The sequence below is a fragment of the Apodemus sylvaticus genome, chromosome 4 (genome assembly GCF_947179515.1).
Source record: "Apodemus sylvaticus chromosome 4, mApoSyl1.1, whole genome shotgun sequence".
In the NCBI taxonomy this organism is placed as follows: Eukaryota; Metazoa; Chordata; class Mammalia; order Rodentia; family Muridae; genus Apodemus; species Apodemus sylvaticus.
The window spans coordinates 102,302,445-102,326,934 of NC_067475.1; the positions used below are offsets into that span (position 1 = coordinate 102,302,445).

Sequence of the window (24,490 nt, forward strand, 5' to 3'; positions counted from 1 at the left end):
ATTAAACTGGAAGCTCAGATTTCCCCATGGATACTTTAGGTTTCTGATGCTTTAAGCCAATAGGCTATGAAAGAAGTAACAATGTTAGGAAGAGTGATTGATCCAGATGGGGAAATTGGATTTGCTTCTACAATGGAGGTAAGAAAAATTGTATCTAGTGTGCAGGAGATCCCTTAAGGTATCTCTTGTGGCTACCATGTCCTGTGATTAAAGTCAATGGGAAACTATAACAACCTACTCTAGGAAGGATGAAAAGGGTGCAAACCCATCAGGAATGAAGGTCTGGGTTACTCTTCCAGGAATAGAGTCAAGCTTGTTGATGTGTGGCCTCACTGAAGGAGTTAGATGCCTGGGGACAGACTTTCACATTCTTAGCCTGACCCCGGTTCCTGCCATTTTTTTCAGAGCAATAATGCAATGTATTAGACTATATTCAAATATATGGACTATATCCCCTAGAACTGTAAGCTCAATGTCCCTTAAGTTGCTCCTTGTCAGGTATTTTGTGACAAGAAGTATGTGGGGGATATCAATACACTGTGGATATCAAAACCTAAGAGCGTTCGATTCCTTTACAGAAAATAGCGCTTAATGTGCTCACCCATTGTACACACCATGCCATCGCTAAATGACTGAGGACACCTAGCACAGTGTGAGCACTGTCCAGATCAGCTTCATGCTCAATTGCTTAGAGAATAACAACAAAACTGGTCCCCCATGTGTAGCACAGATGCCCACTGAATATTTTAACCTGCAGTTTGTTGTATCCACAGATGTGGATCTCATGGATATGGACTACCAACTGTATCAGTTGTCAGTGATAAAATCTGAAGTTGGAATGAAAATTAAAGTTTTGAAAATCTGTATCCACCACTCGAAACAAGGCAGTTTCCCTGGTAGACTTTCCTGAAGAGAAGCATGGTAGAATTAACAGTTGGAATTCAGGGGTGTTGTTGTTGTTGCTGCTGCTACTGACTTCTCCTTTTAAAAAATGTTTTATTAATTGTTTGATAATCCCATACATGCCGTTCAATGCACTTTATCACATTGTCCCTGCTTCTCTATCTTCTCCCAGCTTCACTTGTCACTCCCCCAATATTATTTTCTCTTTTTCTCTTTCAATAACCCATCGAGTCATTTTGTACTGCCCATATATTCATGGACATTGAGCAATACACTACAGTATGGGCAACACCCTTAAAGAAAACTGACTCTCCCCCACTTAAAGCCATCAAGTTGTCAATAGCTCCTTAGTTATGACCCTTTTCCCTCTCATCCAGTGCCATGTTTCTGATATTATAGGATAAAATACATCCACATTTGGAAGATATGCTTAGCTCAGTGAACCAATGTTTTGCCAGATTATCAATGCTTAATGTCATATCATGTGTTGGTAAAAGGCTCAACGAAATTACAGGATGGACTAGTAGATTTTAGTGTAACAGAATACAAAAATATAAATATTGTATGTTGTTACTTCTACTTACTGAGTTTTCAAGTACTACCCATAAAGAATATGCATTATTATCAAGGATATTTTGGAAATAATCCTCCTTTTTCCAACTATATAATCTATGTGAGGCTAGATATAACACAGTAGGTTAAGATCAGATATGAGCATCTAGTTCTTGTCCATGTGAACAATCACTAGACTATAGAGATTTGCAAAAGTTCTGTTTTAGATAATGGGATTTTTTTCGTAAATGTATGTATTTAACATACAAATGACTTATTATTTTTAAGTGAATTGGTGATTCTAATTTCTCAGTTTAGTTGCCAAGTGTATGTCTCAATACATACAGTTCAGGCAAACAAAACCTGTTTGGGGTTTTCAGACATTTTAAGAAAAGCTAAGGAGCCCTATAAACAAAAGGTTTAAATTTTTCTAGCCTATTTTGTATTTATAGAGTATTTATGATGCTTATTAGCTAAATCTAATGTAATTAAGCAAAAACTGCCTCACTGTGATCATGAATGAAAGACCAAAAAGGGAATGAACTAGCTTGTGTTTTCAGTAGGAAGGGCTGGTGCCATAGTTAGTGAGGGAGCAGGTCAGAGATGGGCATATGTGGCTGTAAGCATGTTGGTTTGTCCTCAGTTTCATCCCCATAAGACAATAGCCACCACATTACTAACACCAGGGTGTCATTCACAGGATTCCATGAGTACTAAAGGCTCATGCAGGATGGTCTTGACACGTAGACTGATTACCCTTGTGTGTCCACCACTTTTATTTTAATAATAATGTGTCATGTTGGACAGTGACTGGCCCACATTATGACACACAGGTGCTGCTGACCCGCTTCATTGTGGGAAGACTGAAAGCACAAATATGCTGTACAAAGCCCCAGAGACAAAATATTTTGGAGCTGAGAAAGAAATCAGAATTCCCTAACCCCCTTCTTGCCCTAACATCACACTTTCTCCTCCAAACTCACATCTGTTACCCCTGTGAGGTACCTGGACATGCTCCAATGTTTCAGAACAAATGATGTGAGGTTGGCATGGATTCATATACTCAGTTCCCAAGCAGTTAAGATTTTTCTTGTTCCCGCAATGTGATTAATTTTCCCTTCAGCTCAGTTTTGGCTGCCAGAGGATCATTCAGAACGAGGCTGATTTCAGCAAATATCCACATGGCTACCTTCACCACCAGGAAGACAAATGTGTCTAAGAAAAGAATTTTCTAATTTTTTTTTTATGGTGAGAAAGGTTTGGGAGCTGGGGGTGGAGGAAGAATCTATGGATCAACCCAGGGCCTCGCCGTGTGCTATGAAATTTCTGTGGAAACTGAGCTACATCAGCAGCCCAAGAAATACTGTCCACAAAACCAGGGGGACATGGAAATATTTGTAGAATGACTTTTTAGAATGCTAAAGAGGAATCTGAATCAGAGGCTGGGGATCTCCTATGAAGTTTGAAGTTACATTGTCAGACAATAAACAGTAAATAGTAAACAAAATGTGACATCCCATGTGGCCCAGCTCCAAGATCATCCCACTTCCTTGAATCAAGCAGGATGGATTTTACTCTGTTTACTAATGTTACTGAACATGCTTGATTTCAATGATAAAACCCTTATTGATGTTGAATGTTACCTTCTCTTTGAGTTGTGCCTCATGCACTGTTTCATATTAATGTTCCAGGGTCTCATCTTCCCACTCCACTCTCCATCCAACTCACTATTTATTTTACATAGGTATTTTGTTCACTGTCTTGTCTGCTTCACCGTGACAGTAAATGTCCATCCTTAATCTTTCGTGATGTGTTCCTAACTTCCTAAGATGGGCCTGACATGTGATGAAGGTCCCCCACTTTTACTTTCTGACTCTAAGTTGGGAATAGGTAACGTGTCTGTGATACATCAAGTGTCACAATTCACACAGATGTGTTGTCTTCAAAAGTACCTGCATTATTAATATCACCCATGTGTCTTTGAAGGAGTTAAGACATTGATGTTGTATTATCCTACAGACTTCTGTTGTTGTTCATTGCTGTTGGCAGGAGAGAGCCAGGAGCTGCCTCCGATACCTGGTGAGCCAGCTGGCTAACATGGAGCATTCGTTCCACCATATTCTCCTACTGGAAATTAAGAGCATCACAGATGCCTTCTCCTCTATTCTGGGCCCTCACAGCAGGGACATCTTCCGAATGAGCAACAGCTTCACCAACATTGCTAAGCTGCTTTCCCGACAACTGGAAAACAGCAAGGTTGAGAGTGGCAGGTGAGTGGGCTCATCTGAGCAGCACTGTGGAGAGACGCTGGGAACCGTGGCGACAAGCCCGGATAGTGATGCTTTCCTTTGCAGTAGTGAGACTTCCCAAAAGTAGCCATGCCCACATGTCAACCAGGAGTACCTTCTGAAAGAATTAGGTCACTTTCAAGAGTTTTTCTATATAGCAAAACTCTAAAAGAAGTTCAGAATATGGTAAAGAAATAATAATGAAGTACAATTGGCAGGGCCAAGTAGCACTGATTAATTAACTCAATAAACATTTGATAGTTGTTTGCTCTGAATCTAAGCAGAGATAAAAAGAGAATGATCCTTGTACCTAAAGAGGTCACTGCCTAGTAGATTAGATGAACATTTTAAAAAATTAGGGAGTAAAAGGAAAAGCTAGACAAGGGGTAACCCAATGAAGATGGGTTCAAGGAATTTAGAGAATGATAAGCCGGTGTAATCTACCTGCTTATGGTTGAAGGAGGGGAAAATTGAGATCAAGAAATATCTCCTAGAGGAAGAGATTTTTTGGGCCAAGTCTTGGGAGATAATCAGATAGTACCAGGCTATCTTTTTGGTGGATGTATGGCTTCCTTGAAATGGGGCATCATTTTATAAATGAAGTATATGTTACAAGAAGAGCATTGTTTAGAAATGATGATGATGGTGATGGCATTGATTTAGTAAAGGCAGAGATAAGACATGGTGAGCTTGTCATACCTTTCTAAGAAGTTGAAATCTTACCCTGTAGGGGTCACTGTGGGATGTGGTACATGGTAGGGTAAACTCAGAGTGAACTTCAAGAAGGCCACTCTAGTCTCAGCACAGAGACTCTCCCAGCAAGAAGATGACAAGAGTTAGATCAAACAAGGGAAAGATAGAATACATCCATGGGTGTTTCCCATGAGGAAATTATTGATGACAGTAGTGAATGAGCTACAAAAATTTGGCTGACCTGGAAAGAAAGCAGCTGGGACTGAAGAGTAACAGTGAATTCTGTGTCCTTTCCATTCCTGTGGGTGATCCTGTGAGTTAAAAAATACTTCTCAGAAATCTGAGCCCTTACCTACAACATGATGGTAATAGTGTCCTCCTAAATGGTGACAAAGAGTTACCCAGTTAAGAACCACTGCCATATGCGCATGCACACGCGCGCGCACATACACACACACACACACACACACACACACACACATCTGAGCTTGTGCATGTAAAAGCTTTATATAAAATGGGGGAAGGTGTGAGGCTGTTGGACTCAATATTTTAACCATGAAATTAATCTCTGATAAATAATCCCCAGTCCTATTAGCAATATTACTCCCTCTAGTATTTTTTTGGAAGTAAAAAGAAAAAGAAAAGGAAGCAAAGAAAATGATGGAGCAGGAAGGGAGGAAAGGGGAATGAAGGAAAAAGGAAAGAACAGCAGTAGGGAGAGAGGGAGAGAGGAAAGTATGAGGATGTAGCTCAGTGGTGGGGCACTGTAGCTGGTGAGGTCCTGGTTTTACTCTCCAGCGATGAAAAAAATATAAAATAAAATAAAAGTAAAGAAATAAAGGGGTCAGCGTTCATGCCACATACGGCTGTCACCTCAACTTCTCTCAACTCAGACTATTTCTCCCAGCCCAACCCTTGCTGTCAATCTCCTTCTAACAGACTGTAATTATTCAGTGGGAACCTCTGTGTGTGGTGTGGACAGCCAGCCTTTTGTGTCTAGGGCTCATCCTCTCTGGGCCGGTTGCTAAGGCTTCTGTCCCAGCATCTTTCCCCTGAATAGACTTCCTTGTGACTGTGTGAGTCTACTCATTTGAGTCCATGCCCCCAAAGCAGAAAGGTCTACACTTTTGTGTGGCATAAAGACAAAACCCGATTCTCACAATCAAAGGGAAAATGAACAAGTGGAGAGATCCTGAAAGAAAATTAAAGATGATAAAACTCAAAGCAGATGTCAACTCATTTACAAAAGTAATACAACGCTCAGCAGGCCAGATTTTAGACTTCAGGCCAAAACAATACGACTATCAAAAGAAAAACAATTAGCATCCCAGGGAGAATGGGAAAAATACCGAAGCAGATGAGCCTTCCTCTGCCAAAGATGCTGAATACATTGAGTGAGTTTTGTAAAGGGCACCAGGTGAACCTATTTGCATTTTCCCTGTTCCTGTGTTTCTAAAAATGTATCTGTATTTAAATAAAAGCCAACAAAGCCTAAAGTGCAGTACAGATAAATTTTGAAATCAATTCTGAAGAAATAAAAGAGGAGGCATAGGGCACCTGTGGATTGACAAGGTGGAGGTAGAGCTGGGGAAAGAGACCTTTGCAAATGGTGTGCCCTTTGTGGCCTTCTGGGAAGCCCTTGACAACTGGGCTGTTTGCCTGTCAGACCCAGTCAAAGCTGGGGAAGGGGAGAGTGTATTCTTGGTGACTATGTGACTGGCTGAGCAGTCTCCCAGAAATCATTTAGTCCAGTGACCATTACAGGAGGCCACAGCTTTTCAATTTTTTCTACTTGCAACTTTTTCATAGTCAAGAATTTTTGTGATGCCATGTCTCTCTGTATGTGTATAATTATTATTAAAATGCACAAGCCAAACCCTTATTAACAATAAGTCACAAAGAAATTTAAGATAAGCCTGTGTCATATATATATATATATATATATATATATATCCCATTTATTGGCATACAGTATGTAATTAGTATATTTGCATACTAATGAGACAGATGTCCAAATTTATTTTTTTCAGAAAGATTTAAGTTTTGCCTGAATATCTAATACTGCTAGACATAGAGCATCTTTAATCGCTCTCTACAAGTAATGAGTTGATCATTAATTTAAATTTTTTATTGGATATTTTCTTTATTTACATTTCAAATGTTTTCCCCTTTCCAGGTCTCCCATTTAGAAACACCCTATCCCATCCCCCCTCCTCCTGTCTCTATGACTCACCCACCCACCTAATCCCATTCTCCAGCCCTGGCATTCCCCTACACCAGAGCATCAAACATCCTCAGGCCCAAGGTCTTTTCCTCCCACTGATGGCCAACAGGTCCATCCTCTGCCACATATGTGGCCAGCGTCTTGGGTCGTTCCATGTGTATTCTTTGGTTGCTGGTTCAGTCTCCAGGAGATCCAGGGGGTCTGGCCTGTTGACAGTGTTGCTCCCTCCATGGGGCTACAAAACCCCTCAGCTCCTTCAGTCCCTTCTCCAACTTCTACATCAGGAGTTCAGAACAATGGTTAGCTGCGAGCTTCCACCTCTGTGTTTGTCAGGCTCTGGCAGAGCCTCTCAGGGGACAGCCATGTCAGGCTTCCATCAGCAAGCGCTTCCTGACATCCACGATAACATCCTGATTTGGTGACTGTATATGTGATGGACCCCAGGTGGGGCAGTCTCTGGATGGCCTTTCCTTTGATCTCTGCTCCACACTTTGTCTCCATATTTCCTCCTGTGAGTATTTTGTTCATCCTTCTAAAAAGCACTGAAGCATCCACAGTGTGGTCTTCCTTCTTGTTAGGTTTCATTCTTGGGTATCCCGAACTTTTGTGCTAATATTCACTTAGAAGTGAGTACATACCATGTTTATTCCTTTGTGACTGAGTAGCCTCACTCAGAATGACATTATCAAGTTCCATCCATTTACCTGCAAATTTCATGAAGTTGTTGTTTTTAACAGCTGAATAGTATTCCATTGTATAAATGTACCACATTTTCTGTATCCATTCCTCTGTTGAGTGACATCTAGGTTTTTTCCAGCTTCTGGCTATTATAAATAAGGCTGCTATGAACATAGTGGAGCATGTGTCCTTATTAAATGTTGGAGCATTTGTTGGTATATGCGCAGGAGTAGCATAGCTGGGTTCTCAAGTAGTACTATGTCCAATTTTCTAAGGAACTATGAAACTGATTTCCAGAGTGGTTTTACCAGTTTGCAATCCCACCAGCAATGGAAGAGCATTCCTCTTTCTCCACAACCTGGCCAGCATCTCCTGTCATCTGAGTTTTTGATTTTAGCCATTCTGATTGATGTGAGGTGGAATCTCAGGGTTGTTTTGATTTGCACTTCCCTAATGATTAAAGATGTTGAACATTTCTTTAGGTGCTTCTTGGCCCTTCAAGTTTCCTCGATTGAGAATTCTCTGTTTAGCTTTGGTCTCAATTTTTAATAGGGTTATTTGGTTCTGTGGAGTCTATCTTCTTGAGTTCTTGGTATATATTGAATATTAGCCCTCTATTGGATGTAGGATTGGTAAAGATCTTTTCTCAATCTGCTGGTTGCCATTTTGTCCTATTGACAGTGTTCTTTGCCTTACAGAAACTTTGTAATTTTATGAGGTCCCATTTGTCAGTTCTTGATCTTAGAGCATAAGCCCTTAGTGTTCTCTGTTCAGGAAATTTTCCCCTGTGCACATGTGTTTGAGACTTTTCCCCACTCTCTCTTCTATTAGATTCAGTGTATCTGGTTTTCTGTAGAGGTCCTAAATCCATTTGGATTTGAGCTTTGTACAGGGAAATAAGAATGGATAGATTTGCATTCTTCTATATGTTGTCCAACAGTTGAACCAGCACCATTTGTTGAAAATGCTGTCTTTTTTCCACTGGATGGTTTTAGCCCCTTTGTCAAAGATCAAGTGACCATAGCTGTCCATGGTTCATTTCCAATGACCAATGACCATGGGTTCATTTCTGGATCTTCAGTTCTATTACATTGATCTACCTGCCTGTCACTGTACCAATACCATGCAGTTTTTTATCACTATTGCTCTGTAATATAGCTTGAGGTCAGGGATGCTGATTCTGCCAGAGGTTCTTTTACTGTTGAGAATAGTTTTCATTATCCTGGGTTTTTTATTATTCCAGATGAATTTGAGAATTGCTCTTTCTAACTCTGTGAAGAATTGAGTTAGAATTTTTATAGGGATTGCATTGAATCTGTATATTGCTTTAGGCAAAATGGCCATTTTTGCTATATTAATCCTGCCAATCCACAAGCATGGGAGTTCTTTCCATCTTCTGAGGTCTTCTTCGATTTCTTTTTTGAGAGACTTGAAGTTCTTGTCATACAGATCTTTCAATTGTTTGGTTAGAATCACACCAAGATACTTTATATTGTTTGTGGCTATTGTAAAGGGTGTCATATCCATAATTTCTCTCTCAGCCTGTTTATCCTTTGAGTATAGAAAAGCTACTGATTTATTTTAGTTAATTTTATATTCCACCATTTTGGTGAAGTTGTTTATCAGCTGTAGCTCTCTGATGGAGATTTTGGAGTCACGTAAGTAAACTATCGTATCATCTGCAAATGGTGATATTTTGACTTCTTCCTTTCAAATTTGTATCCCTTTGACATCCTTTTGTTGTCTAATTGCTCTAGCTAGAACTTCAAATACTATATTGAATAAATAGGAAAAGAGAAATTAGCCTTATCTAGTCCATGATTTGAGAGGGATTGCTTCAAGTTTCTCTCCATTTAGTTTGATGTTGGCTACTGGTTTGCCAGTTATACAAAACACTTATACAATGCAAAGAAATTGTCCATATTCCTACTAAAAGTCAGACCAATTCTGCTTACCTTTTTCCATCACATTCCAGAGCATCCTCTTCATTCCTCTCTTCCCATGACAGTCTGATATGTCCTACACCTACAGTTTGGTACCACTTCTCTGAGGTCTTACCACCCACTCTTTCCCATTATCCCACTGTCCTCTAAACTTCTATAGCTCACATCCCTCTCCGGCCCTCCAGCTCCTGAATCACTATGTATCTCTTCATGTCCTACTTGTCTCCAAACTAAAGCACCAGTATCCACAAGAAATATATTCTTTAAGGTGCTTACTTTTAAAAAATTCAATGCTTTTTCAAAAGCAAGGTACCTTTATACAAAGGAAAAAACTGACTTTTTGAGATCATCTGTTGGCTCAAGGAATGCACACAAGTAATTTCACGACATAATTAAAACCATATGACATTCTGGACAGTATCGCCCCTGCTTAGGAAAAGATGAAGGTACTTCTACCCCACTAACTAAGACAACATCTAAAAATAAAACTGGATTTTTGGTTAGAAAAGAGTGTATCTTTTCCATATAGAGATATCCTCTATCAAAGGAAAACCCCAATGGCCTTTTGTGGCAGTTGTGTGGCTGCTGTGACCCTTCTGTATACACAAAGTAATAGCTTCAGGTTTTGCCCTGCTTACCAAAAAGGTTGAAGTTAACATGTGGTACCATTTATGTCCCATCTGTTGTTCATTTTCCTCATTGGTCATTCTTCCTTAACCAGTACTTAGGGCTAAGGGAAGGTCTTTAAAGGTATTTCAGGAATTCATTTATTAGCAAGAGACATTGGTAGGAGATATCATTATCAGCTTTGGAAGCAGCGGAGCAAGGCCAATGAAAATGAGATCCCAGCAAGGATGGCTCTGGAGGGTGTGGACAAAGCAGAATGGGAATAGTGGGATCCCTGCCTGAAGTGTGAGCAACAGAACTATAGCTTTGCTAAGAACCCAGGAACACAGCAGTGTTCACATCACAAGATTCACCAAGACAGAGGCTGTTATGGAGTGCCCATGACCTACCTGGTGTTCGATTTTGAATAAGGCAGAGAACACCCAGGTTCTAGCCTAGGGCGTTTGTGGGAGCTGTGAGGGGACCTGACTTTCTCCTACCCATGTGGGTTGGTGGCAGTTCTTCAGGGTCTAAGCAGACCCTCGATCCCTTGTTGCATGATACTTTGCTTCAGGAAATAATCCTTGTTCCTTTTCTCCATTCGTCATGCTTGAATCTTAAAGTTACCATTTGTGTGGTGTTTTCTGAGTCTTGGACATCTTTTCAGTTGGGGCTAAAGAAGGCAAACACGTATCTTCCCTATCAGTGTGAATATAGCACAGTGGCGATATAGCAGACATTTCCTGTGTCTGGATCCTGGAGCAAATGGCTCAGAGATGCTAGGATTTGATCATTCTTAGTTACCATGCCATCACCAGTCTCATAATCTGTATCACTGTTCCTGAGATAGATTAAAATGCAGCCTAAACCAAACAGCTTTTATAAGGCACTGTGTTCAGGGGGCAAGGGAAATTAAACAATCTGGCTTTGGAAGCAAACACTTCAGCTCAGAGGTAGCTAAGAAGCTGAGGAAGTCACTTCCCATTCTGAGCTGTTTTCCCTTCTGTAAATGGAATGATTTTACCCTCTTCCCCTTCCTCTCCCTCTCCCTCTCCCTCTCCCTCTCCCTCTCCCTCTCCCTCTCCCTCTCCCTCTCCCTCTCCCTCTCCCTCTCCCTCCCATTCTCCTCTCCCCTTCCCCCCCCCTCTCTCTCTTATACACACACAAACTATCAGTAGATTTACCTGCTATCACTGTGGGATATGCTCTAAGATGCCAAGCCTAAAGTCTAAGATAGAACCAAGACATATATATATATTATGAGTTCTCTAATACAAGTATACCTATAATAAAATTTATTTCAGTAATTAGCCACAGTAAGTGGCTACTAATAAAATAGAAAAATTATGATGATAAAGCATTATAGGGTTTCTCACACCTTTTGCCTTTTCACTAAAGAAAAAGCATTAGTGAGCCCAAATTGTTAACACATCTCTGGCTTAGCTCAATTGCTGAAATTACTATTCTTGTACTTTATTAGCATAAAAAAGAATTACTTAAATACAATCATTTTACTACTACAAGAATCGATATGAGAACTAACAGGGGTATTATAGTATATACTATATATGGTCATGGATATTCTGGACAAAAGGATGACACTTGTCCTGAGTGAAAGAGAACAAGATGGTATAAAATTCATCCTACGACTCAGAATGATGCCTGGTTTAATATGTTTCTTGAATCTTGATGCAACTGCTAATTAAGCAGTCCTAAAAACAAAACCGAAGTTAAAGGGCACAAATACACTGGACTCAGACCATCAGTGTCTATAGATAAAAAAACCCATGGTAAGTGTTCACTGTTAGCATTGGCATTCTGTACCAGGTGAGCATTAGGGGAGGTGACTTTAGAATACTCAGAGCTGCTGGGATATGGCCCATAAGCAGTCACTTGCAAACTCTTTCTTATCAGACAACAGCACAGTTAGGATAGAACATGTAGGGTTTGCATGGCATTACCTCATCAGGCAAGCACATGGCCAATAAGACAGTGCAAGCTTAGTTTATCCATTACATGAAAATGAAAACAACAAACACTTGTTAGCCACAAGTAGTCTGGAAAGTGCCGTGATGGATCCTCAGTGAAGCTACTGACACCAGTCTGAGGGAGGTGCTCGCTATCCAACATTTTACTCCCCAGACTTTCCTCTGGGACCCCAGGATAAAAGGCTTACTGGGTAAAAGGTAACACACACACACACACACACACACATTTTCAGCCATGGGGTACAGGTTACACTGTGACAAAACCAGTTCCTAAAAGCACTTATATTTATCATAAGGTGAAAGTAACCCTTTTTTTTTCTTTTAAGCTAGCAAGGTAAGTCTATTAGCTAAACTTTCCCATAGGTAAGTGCTGAGTCCTTTAATGAGCTAGAAATTGAGCCCTCAGACTGTGTGGTGTTCTCACCCAGCCCAGCCAATGACGTATTTTCAACCAATGGCGTTCCTCCAATGCTGGGCAAATATTTGCTGTGATTTAGATCTCTGAAGGCTCCTGTATTTAGCACCCAGTGGTGCTGTTTGGGAAGACTATGAAACCCTTAGGAGGTGGAGCTTCCCTGGAGGAAATGTATCCCTGGGGCAGGTCCCAAGATTCTACCCAGTCCCTCCAGTTGCTGGTTACTATGTGTTTCCTGAGTATGCACTATAACAAGCTGCCCTCAGCTCCTGCCACCATGCCTTCAAAGCCAATGAAGGGCAATCTTCCCCACCAACTTCAAGCCAAAATAAACTCTTTCATCCTTTAGTTGTCCCTTGTCAGTATTTGGCAACAGCAACAGGAAGTAAAACATTGTGCTTCTACTTCATATGTTACGACTGAGGAGCACCAGTCGTAAGAAGGAAGAATCAATGCAGTGCCCCACTCTGGACACTCATGATGTCTTCAGAGCTTAACAGTTCATTGCTAGTCCCTTACGTGCTCCAGTCCCTGGGCTAACGGTCTAGACAAAAAGTCTGGTACTCTCCCTCCATGACTCTGTCCTGACTCAGAGTGCTGTAGCCTATGACTGAGCTGCACTCCTTTGAAATTTAACAACTTGTACCACATCCAGACAGCCACGTGACAGACGGGGGCCACCTTCAATGCCACAGCTCTCCACATGCCTGCTCTCAACTCCGGAATCTTGACCACAGATTTAGAATGTGTCTGCACCAGTATCTGTTGGCAGTGAAAGCTGAAAAAGTACCTTCACCCTGGAATTTATGGAGACTGTAAACGGATCAAACACAGTAAATCCTATCAGCTCCACAAAGCCTGCAGATTGCCTTAATGAGCCTCACTGCTTCTGCCCACTTCTGGTCTACTTCTGATCCTGTTCTTTCCAGGATGAATCAGTGCTGCTCTGATCTGAATGTCTGGAAGATAACGTGGGGTTGGTTGGTGGGCATTCGAATTAGAATTGGTTGGTGATCTTGCTGATTTTGTGGGTATGGGGAGGGGTCTGTGATTCCCATGATCTTTAAGGAATTGGGGTTCCTGGTCTGCAGATCTAGCCTGAAGAGCATGTGTAAGGGTCTTGTGCTTTTCTCAGATTCCTTATTTTCCTATATCTTCCTGATTGAGGAAAAATCTGAGAGTGTATAAATGACTGAGAGTCGGTATTAAGGAGGCCTGTTCTTGTATTGGAGCTTAGGTTTTTTTCTGATTACAAGAAATTCTCTCTTATAGTCTGTCTACAATTACTCAAAATCAATAATTCTTTCACCTCTCCACCCCCACACTTCCCCACTCTTCATCCCCCACCCCCACATATTGAAAGATCTAATGCAAATCAGATCAACTGTAGGAGCATTTCCTTTCAGTGAACCTGAACTGTGGACATGAACGCATTATAATCCTTATATAACTGAGCCTTTGGGTGGCTCCACGTTGACCCACAGAATAGCTCAAAAAGCAGAACAAACTTCCCAGGACCCAGCTGCATCTCTGTCCTTTCAGACTCTGGCAGCTTTAGGCATTGAAGTCCCTAAACAGGCAATGGGACTATGGGGCCAGGGGGATATTGTCACTATCCCATCTTTGTCATGGCTGGAGGTAACCCAAGAAAATGCTGAAGAGTAAAAAAAAATTAACATCCCCAGAATTTAGGACCCTAGTGTGGATTTAGCACATTGGGTTCTCCTTCACTAACAAGCTTAACTGCAAAAGAGCACGTCCTGGACATGGAATAGTAAGCCAAGATCATCAGACTCGAACTAATATTATTTTTCTTTGATTTAAGGGTCCAGGAAGAGAGCTTGCCCATCTCTCTGCTCCTACCAGTACAGTCTCCTCACCCAGCTCAGAGGGAGCACAGCAAGCTGCCTGGGGGCCGATTTGTTTCTTAGGAGAGTCCCAGTGCACGCAAGAGGGAGGCAATTAGACCTCCCTTGGGTATCCCTAGACACACTTCTAAAGACTTTATACTTTGGCAGCAGAGACCAGAAACTGTGCAGACAGAATCATCTGAGCCCCTTGTAATGTGGCTTGTTGAGTTAAGGCCAAGTTAACATTTAAAGAACTACAGAATCCTGGCAAAGTGTACTGTAAATCACCTCTGGAGTTTAAAGTGACAAATGGAGAAGAAACAGCACCCCCTCCAAGAGACCAGCTCATTTGCCCCATCCCAGAAAACGCCCACAGGATGAGCAGCCTGCCAGGCCTCTCAACAGTCATATGTTTTCTGCTTTTGAAGGAAGGTGGGGTTCGCTTCTCTGGAATGGGGCATTGTTTTTAAGACAGTTCTGTCTCCCTCTTTTTATATTGTATTTTAAAAGAAAGAGCAAGTTAAGGAGCCAGGATTGGCAGTTTAAGCCCAATCCTTCTAGCTACTGCTCCCTGGCCTTCTACCCTACTAACATCAAACCTGCTCCACGGTGAAGACGGGCATGCCCAGGAAGGGTGACAAAAAGTTCTCTGTAACACATCTTAAGGCTTTCGCAGGGTCGCCAACATTCATCGTCCCCCTGTTCCTTAACTCGTGTGCACTCCAAGTCTGAAAGCTCCCGAACAAGGGAAATTGTGTGTAGTGAAAAGTCTGTGTGGCCACAGCTCTTCCCTCAGAGATTTTATTATTGATTCCTGACTTTCGATTACTGCCTTCCAAGGTCCTTTCTGTCCTCCTTCTAAGCTGGGTGACAGGATGTGAAGATGGCAGAGGTGGAGAACTCTGGCTTCCACGCTCACTCTCTGACACTCTTCACACTTGACATTTTATGGGTAACGCTCTGCTTCCCTCTGCCTGGGATGGGTCAGGAGGGGCTGCCAGCATCTCCTGGTCCCAAAGACCCAAGGCGATGCAGGTGGCCTGACTTCAGACCCCAGGCCTTTCCCACCCTCTTAGTCCACAAACTTTCCCCAGTTGCTACACCTGCCCTGTGCATGAATACATGAAGAAGAAAAACAATATAGCCAAGTGGCCAGGTAGCCAGCCATAATATTTAAGAAGTACAGGGCATCTAGTTGAATTTCAGATAAAAATATTTTTAGGGTTTTGGGGAGAATCAATTTAGTGTAATGAAATACATTTTAGTAAGGTACTAAAATATACATGAGTACTAATAAATAATAAATACATGTATATATAAATAAATATGGCATAAAACATTAAAAATAAAAAATGCTTTCATTTTATAATATCATGAATGTTTCATGTACTCAATATTTTAATAATAGATGCACCTTTAAAATATTTGGTGTTTATCTGAAATTCTTATTTGACCTGACCTATACCTCTAGGTCAGGCAACCCTGACCTAGAGGTATAGGACATGTTCCTCTTGGAGTCAGTCAGTGGGCATCTGAGGATAACTCATAACTAAAAGCCTTGAGCCTTTTAGAGTCTCTTGAGCCTGACGTCTCCTTTGGTGAATTCTTGAACCTTGGAGAAGAGGTGTATATCTGGAAACCCTCTGACTCTATTGCCAAGTTATTCACCGTGTTATTGGCCAGGGATCCCATACCTGAAACTGATAATCAAAGCATGAAAGTCTGTGCAAACTGATGCCAAAGCCAGATAGTTAAAGTTGCAGTTGTATAGAACTGCAGGACACCCAGTTAGTGGTGGAGAACTGGTGTTTATGAAAAGATGATATGTATTTTATGTCAGAAGTGTGGAGACTAAACACATCTGAGTTTACCTTGGTGAGTATATGAATTGGTAATAACAGGTTTTAATCAATAATGGTTGTCAAGTAACAAAGTAACTCAAGCTGGAAAGATGGCTCAGTGGTTAAGAGAACTTACCTCAGAGAACCCAGGTTCAGTCCCAGCACCTACATAGTGCCTCACACTTGCCTATAACTTTAGTTCCAGAGGATCCAATTCACTCCTCTGTCTGCTGTGGGCTCCTACTGTGGGCAAATATATACACTTAGGCACAAACACATACTCACAAAATAAGTAAATGGTTTTCAAAAAATAAAGCACTATAGGTCAGTTTAATATTAGAATACAGACAAGAGATAGAAATATATTCTGTCTCCTGTCGTCTTTGTCCAGCTCAGTGAGTGACAAAGACTTGGGTTTTTTTCCTGTAGTTTATCTGCAGTTCTTATCTGTCTAGGAAACACTTGGATGGGGGGGGGGGAAGCACAAATAATAGCACACACACACACACACACACACACCACACACCACACACACCTACGACATACACATATACATGCACATATACACATAAATAAAAATACAAATAAATCTTAAATATATAGATAGAACTACTAATATCATTATTAAAAAAAAACTCCTTTCTTCCACATCTTAAAATTGATAAGACATTCTTCATGCTGAAAGGAAAGATTTACAGTGACTGGGCTAAAATTAACAGAGCCACAAGTGAGGAATGCCAGATCAGGAAAGTGGGGGAGGGGTTGGTAAGCAGGGAGAGGGAGAATGGAATAGGGCATTTTTGAAGGGGTAATGAGGAAAGGGGATAACATTTGAAATGTAAATAAAGCAAATATCTAATTAAAAGAGAGAGAGAGAGAAGAAAGAAACTATCCAATAAAAAATAAAATAAAATCAAAACAGTCACAAGTTTGGAGTCACAACTTCTTTCAACACATGTAAAGTTTCAAAAAGATGTATGACATGATTATTGCCTTACTTTTGATGAGTTTTTTTTTTTTTTTTTGGAGGGATGTGATAAGTGTGAAGACAAACTCCTTTTATTCTCCAAACCTCCAGAAAACAATTCTAACGCAGAGTTGGCATGACCACCAATGTTTCTAACCTCTGGCACAACCAGCCGTATAGAAGCAATTATCAAAGGCCTGTGTCCACAATAGTCAATAAAGGTTTGCTACGCAATGAACGAGAAAATTATCCAGCAGAGTTTCACTTCCAGATGAAGGGTGGTGGAATAAAGTCTCTCTGCTCCAAAGGGCGTGGATAACAAGAAGCTCATGTCCTCCTCTCTGTTCTTTTTAGAAGAAAAACCAGCACTGAAGTTAGCTTTCCTGAGAAACTGAGAGAACCCAGGACCATGGAGCCTGAAAGTGAAGACCATGAAAAACTCCAAGTTAAAATCCAAGCCTTTGAAGACAAAATAAGTGCTGAGAGCAACACCCCTGGCTCTGTCCGGAGACACAGCTTAGACCACGTCTCTAAGGAAGAACGGAAGAACATTAGATTTAGCAGGTACAACTTTTGTTCAGTCATCTTTTTGAAGTATGAAGTTATATTTACTATTGCTTCTGTGGTCATGGTGCTTTGGGGTGTTTTATGATTTTTATTTTTATCCTGTGGCTACCTGAAGTTCTATTTTTTAATGAATTAAGTATTACACACAGTGTTTTCATTATTCAAATAGTATTACTATTTACTTAGGGTAGTGGTTATCAATCTTCCTAGAACTGAGACTCTTTAATGCAGTTTCCCATGTTGTGGTGACCCTCAAAAATAATGTTGTATAATTATTGTTATTATTAATTGTAATGTAAATATCTGATTTGCAGGATATCTAATATTCCACCCCCAAAGGTGTCACAAGCCACAGAGTAAGAAGCATTGACTTAGGGGATAGAACCAGAAGGTTTTGTTTTTAAAACATTTTTATCTTTTTTAAAGATTTATTTATTATTTTATTTCTTTTTTCTTTTTTTTTGAACATCTTTTTTTTTGCACTTCCAACTTTTTTTTTATTTTTTTATTCGATATATTTTTTATTTACATTTCAAATGATTTCCCCTTTTCTAGCCCCCTACTCCCTGAAAGTCTCGTAAGCCCCCTTCTCTCCCCCTGTCCTCCCACCCACCCCTTCCCACTTCCTCGTTCTGATTTTGCCGAATACTGTTTCACTGAGTCTTTCCAGAACAAGGGGCCACTCCTTCTTTCTTCTTGTATTTATTATTATAAATACGTATACTGTAACTTTCTTCAGACACACCAAAAGAAGGCATCAGGTCTCATTACAGATGGTTGTGAGCCACCATGTGGTTGCTGGGATTTGAACTCAGGACCTTCAGAAGAGCAGTCAGTGCTCTTAACCACTGAGCCATCTCTCCAGTCCTAACTTTTTTTTAGAATAATGCTAATTTTCAGAATAGCTGTCAGTTGCATCTCTCACATTTTAGTGAATAATGACATAAAAGTAATAAAATATACTTCTATGTCTACTGTGTATGTTCTAAACATACCTTCTATATCTACTGTTTTAAAGTCAACTTTGCTATGAAATTGATTTAAATCTTCATTTGAAGGCACCTAGACCTTCTCTGCTTTCTTTCTTGGTATGGATGAAGATAAAACCCAGAGTCCTTTGCATATCAAGCATGCCCTGTGCCAGTGAACTACAACTCCAGCCCTCTGGGTTCAAAATGTTATGCAACTATGCAAAGTATCAGGCAGTTTGGTGGTCTTTGATTTATCCCATCTATTAACAGTGTCCCAGTTTGGAGGAAGCAAATTTTTGTACTAGTGTGACTGCATATCCTTGCCAGGAAATGAGAGTTTCTTTAACTTCTGACCTTTTGTTATAGATCCAGAAGTTTGGCTTTGAATACTTTGCTCACAAACGGTATGAGTGTGGAAGACAGCGAAGTAGAAGGAAAGGCAGGAATCCATGCCAGCATCTCTCTTTCAGAAATAGACCCACTGAGCCCCGGAATTGGCAAGGTGCCCTTCAAGACAGACACCCATGGATCACAGCTGAGAAATTCCTCAGCTTCACACCCAAGTATTATACATATTGAACCAGAGAATATGCCCGAAACTTTTAAAGAAAGCATCCAAGAAGAAATTCCAGAGGCAGCCACAAGTCCTGTTGAATACCAAGATAAGCTCTACTTGCATTTAAAGGAAAACCTCAGCAAAGTGAAGGCCCATGCCTTGGAAATCGCAAAAAAGGTCCCAATCCCGGACCAGTGCACTATTGAAGGTAAGTGCTTTGAACTCCCACACTCAAGGAAACATCTCTAACTCTGAAAACTCTAAAAACTCTAAAAACATCTAAATGCTCCTACCCTTTTATGAACATTTTGCAAAACAGATTGTTTGAAAACTTCCTCTATTATCTTGGCTGCGCCTCGCTGGACAAAGGTGAGCTCTGTCTTGGTTTTTGTCTTTTTGGTTTCCACTTGGGTGTTTCTAAGTCTCCTGATCTTGCTGACCAATCCCACTCCCAATCTACAAAAAAGGGAAAACAGCGGCCTGGAACCAGGCTCCAGGGTAAGGGCATTCAGAGCATGTTCCCATCCATGTAATCAAATGTAAGCCATGCATTGTTCTGTGAGAGACTGCTCTTTTATTCCGTTGCCATGTGTCCTGCTCTGGCCCCTGTGGGGCTCAAGATCTGAGTGCTGAACAGTCTCTAATTTCCCAGAGATTAGAGGAGAGAATATAGTACGCCATCCCAGGAGGTGACACAGACAGAAAGTGGTAGACACTGAGACAACAAGGGACAACATAAAGACAGTTAGGGGCTAGACCTGCCACAAGAACACAGTTTAAAGTGGTGCAAAAGACATAGCCAAATGGAAGTCATGGCAGGATCAGCCATACTGTCTTGCCACAGGATCCTTGGTCCAAAAAAAATCATCACTGAGTACATTAAAGATTTCTCTAATTATAATTTTGACATTTTGGTCATCACAGATATTTTGTATTACTTTAATCTCTTAAATGTTATTTATATCAATCAATGAATCCCCTGGCACTCTCTTTACCCTCTTTATTTTGTGTCTTTACCCTGGGTCTGGGAATGTTTGAAACACAAGTGCAACGCCACCAGAGCACCAGTGTTGATTGTAGACGGAACTGACATGGGTGGCTTGAAGGCACCGTGTGGCTCTCCGAGCTTTTCTCAGAAATCCTCAGACAATAGACACTTCCCTTGAGAATCAAATTGAGATCTCAACATGCTATCTTCCCACAGGGAAAAACGCATGTCTAGCCCCAGAAAGGAGCAGCAGAAAAGTGGGGATCCCTGGAAGGTGCACCTCCTCATATTCCACTTTCCATCCTTTATCTCCCTTCTGATAGGAAGATAGAATGTATTCTACTAAGCCAAAGAAGAGGAGGTCCACATGTAACAAATGCAGTTAGCTGGAATGTCTGTGCAGAGGCAGACACTTTCAACATCTGTAGGAGGCTGATTGGCCTCCCTAAATTTCTTTTCTAATGGTAAAAGTGAAAGTGATATTGTGTGCATCACAGATGCACATGTGTTCTATATAGTAAAGAATCCTAGGCTGTAGGGATGCATAAATTAGTAAAGTTCAATCTGGGTGGCCTCGTTATAACTGCTATTTTGCTAATACTCTATGTATGTTCAAGAGATTAATGTGAAGAATAAGTGAATTTCAGAGCACCAAAAGGAATCTGTATTAAAGAGAGTTAAACATATTTCACTTACTAGAACAATCTTTGTGTGTATGCATGTGTGTTTGTGGGGGAGGGAAATGAAACTTCACCTAAAATATAAAATTTACTATATAATGAGTTTCAATCATGTTACAATATAGAAGAAAAACTACAGAACTACTTCAAGTGCCCTGTTACAGAGAATGGGTGGAGGAGTTAAAATTGGCTTTAGACAAAACTGACTTGGGATTTCTTTGCCAAATGGTGAATGAATCCAGTATTTACTTTTAATGGGTGATATTTCTGACCAGGGATAACCTGGAACTGAGTGTGTATTTTTTAAGTTGACATTTTGGAATTCATTCATATTGTAGTAATTTCCTGGGAAATTCCTGTACAGGGACATGTGTAAGGGATAAAATATTTATGTGACTGACTGGAAATACATCTACCAACAAAATATTTTGGCTAGGACACTGCTAATATTTCAAAAGCCATGTGAGCTATTCAGTAGACACCACTCGTCATGCATTCACTGTTTCATAACCTCACCGGCCCAACTGTATTACATCTCTTTCCTTAAAACCTTACTGAAGATTCAGGCTGAGAAATCATGTTAATGTCAAGTGTGTTGTTAGCCTAAAAGAAACGGTTGCCCATTCTAAATAAATTATGCAAAATAATCAAGAGACAAAGAAGAAAAGAAGCAAAATCAAACAAAAACTTTCTGCATCATTTAATTAAAGAGACACACCAACAAACAGTGAACCCTCTCCTGAGTGCCACACAAAGTCCACGCTGTAAAAACAGGCTGAAGCAACCCCTTAAGGAAACTCCAGACATTTTAGGTTGGTTCATATGAGGAAAACAGAAAATACACAATGAATTCATGAAATTCTTAGGCAAAATAGCATCCTGAATAAGGCAACCCAACCACAAAAGAATACACATGGTATACACTCACTGATAAGTGGATATTAGCCCAGAAGCTCGGAATACCCAAGATACAATTCATAGGCCAAATGAAGCTCAAGAAGAAGGAAGATCAAAGTATAAATACTCTGGTGCTTCTTAGAAGGGGGAACAAAATACCCACAGGAGGAGATACAGAGACAAAGGAAAGGCCATCCAGAGACTGTCCGACCTGGAGATCCATCCCATATACAATCACCAAACCCAGACACTATTGTAGATGCCAACAAGTGCTTGCTGACAGGAGCCTGATATAGCTGTCTCCTGAGAGGTTCTACCAGTGCAGGACAAGTACAGAGGGGGACGTTCTCAGCCAACCATTGAACTGAGCACAGGGTCCCCAGTGGAGGAGCTAGACAAAGGACCCAAGAAGCTGAAAGGGTTTGCAGCTACCTAGGAGGAACAACAATATGAACCGCCCAGTACCCCCCAGAGCTCCCAAGGACTAAACCACCAATGAAAGAGTACCCATGGAGGGACCCATGGCTCCAGTTACATATGTAGCATAAGATGACCTTGTCTGACATCAAAGGGAGGAGAGGCCCTTGGTCCTGAGAAGGCTCGATGACCCAGTGAAGGGGAATTCCAGGACAGGGAAGTGGGAGTGGGTAAATTGGTGAGCAGGGGAAGGACAGATGGATTAGGGGGGGTTCAGAGGGGAACCAGGAAAAGAGATAATATTTGAAATGTAAATAAAGAATATACCTAATTTAAAAAAAAAAAGAAAAAACTCTTGATACTTTAGGTTGGTTCATGTGAGGAAAACAGAAAATGCAAAATGTTCAATTGTTTTGATCTGCAAAAAACATCAATGCCATGTGCTTCAACCTGATACCTCAATAATAAATACTGATAAAGAAGAGAAGTCTCATTAATCACAAACTGCCGAAATCAGTATGACTCAAGGTCACAAATAGCATTTTTAACTCTGACCTCAGTCACACTGGGGATCAGCAATGATGGGAGAGTAGATTTGTACAAATTTAACATCATCTCTGGAAAAGACACTTGTCACATCTCAGGTCTTACTGCGGTTGAGTCATTTTTTAGCCATGGCATTCTTGTTATTGGATTGGTCAAGTGATCAGTCACTGGAAATTATGTACCTGTAAGTAAACTTGGCCTAAGGTCGCTATTTGATTATATTTACATACAAGACCAGAAAATTGGATTCAACTGCCAAAGAATGTCTTAAAAAATTGAGTCATTATTATTCATTAATGAGAGCAAAATAATCAGAGGCTAAAAGCATATACACAGCAATACATAATGTTAAGTAAATCTTTAAAAATCCAGTCCATCTCTGGAGTTCTGCAAAAAAGTTGTGAGCTTTTAAGAGCCCATCAGCATTCCTTTGGTTTACTTGAAGTGTTTCTTAATTGGGTAAAAATGCATTCCAATTGTATAGCACACCATAAGCCTGACTTGAAAAAAGCTTTTATATGTATATTTTTATTTTCTATATTCTTTGTTTACATTCCAAATGATTTCCCCTTTCCCAGATCCCCCCTCCCCATATGTCCCATAAACCTTCTTCTCTCTACCCATTCTCCAATCACCTCTCTCCTTTTTCTCTGTCCTTATATTTCCCCTCCAACACTAGATCAATCCTTTCCAAGATCAGGACCCTCTCCATACTTCTTCATGGGAGTCATTTGTTATGCGATTTGTGCCTTGGGTATTCAGAAAAAAAGCTTATTTTTAACCTTAGAAGATGGTCTTTCCTTCAACCAGTCCACATGAGCTGATTTTCCTGAAAGTAAGATAAAATATCTGCAGTAAGAATCAAGAAACATTTGTGTGCTTAATTACAAATAAACCCTCCTTACTTAACATGGACAGATAGTCCATGTCACACTCAGTATTATGGTCACTAAGAGGCTGCTATCAACACTGGACCCTACACACTTCTAGTGCAGTTGCATGATGGTTTACATCTTGGTGAATATAAAGCCAAGCTAAAATCCCTGACAGAGAAAAGGGTGAAGATAGATGTTGTGACTGAAGCAGGAAAAGAGACTATGGGAAATGGGTCACTATCCCTGTTCATATATGAAAACACTTTAGGTCTGGGCACAGACTAAAGCATTCCCAGGTATGCTTAGTTTTAGGTCATTGTTAAAGGATAGATGACAAGCACTTTTTGTTTTTGAGCATTCTGAGCCTAAGGTTGTGAGGCTCGTTGAGTCTAGGGGATTAAAATCCTGGTAAGGAGCACTTGGGGCATGCTCAGCTTGCGCCATGAAGATGGTGTGCAGAAAGCCTTAGGGCAAGCTGGGCTTTCATCGCAGAGCCTAAGGTGATGCTTCGGGGTCACACTGAAACAGACAGTTAGAAGGCTCACTGATAGCCTTTTTTCCTTCGAGGTTCCTGGCTTGCCTAGCGGCAAATGGTCCAGCAGTGATAATAATGTGCATTCATTTACTGGTTCTGGGTGGAGGTTTTTGCCATTTTTTAATAGATTAGCTGAACTTCAGGATTAAGATAATTTCTCCATCATGAACTCTGAGCAGACTTTGAGCATGAAGATCAGCCTCATTTCATGATGATGCCGCATTGGCCCTTTTTTTTTGAGACCCTGATCAGGGAACCCTAATTCCAGTTTCTAGAAATGGTTTTTTGAGGGGGCTCTCTCTGGGGCTTCTCCGAGATTATGTTTTTCTCTGGACCATTTCTGGAAGGAGTAGATTTCACCTAAAGGATGTAAACATCACCGTGGCTGAGTCTTCCTCTACAGCTTTTCCAGACAACACAAGCGTGGATTCAAGTTACCTGTGATAGCCTATGAAACTCCCACACACCATGGCTAGAGAAAAGCGTGGGATCCTCTGAAAAGGCCCCTCT

The 24,490-nt window shown here is 40.8% G+C and overlaps 1 protein-coding gene across 3 annotated transcripts in view; it reads left to right on the forward strand.

Moving 5' to 3' along the window:
* The window catches only part of Veph1 (ventricular zone expressed PH domain containing 1), a 228,165-nt gene that overhangs the window by 80,307 nt on the left and 123,368 nt on the right, over positions 1-24,490 (forward strand). For all 3 annotated transcript variants that reach the window (XM_052180394.1, XM_052180395.1, XM_052180396.1), the window contains exons 6-8: positions 3,505-3,725; positions 17,303-17,512; positions 18,853-19,250. In XM_052180394.1, coding sequence (XP_052036354.1) covers positions 3,505-3,725; positions 17,303-17,512; positions 18,853-19,250 — 829 coding nt within the window. The remainder of the gene's footprint in view (positions 1-3,504; positions 3,726-17,302; positions 17,513-18,852; positions 19,251-24,490) is intronic.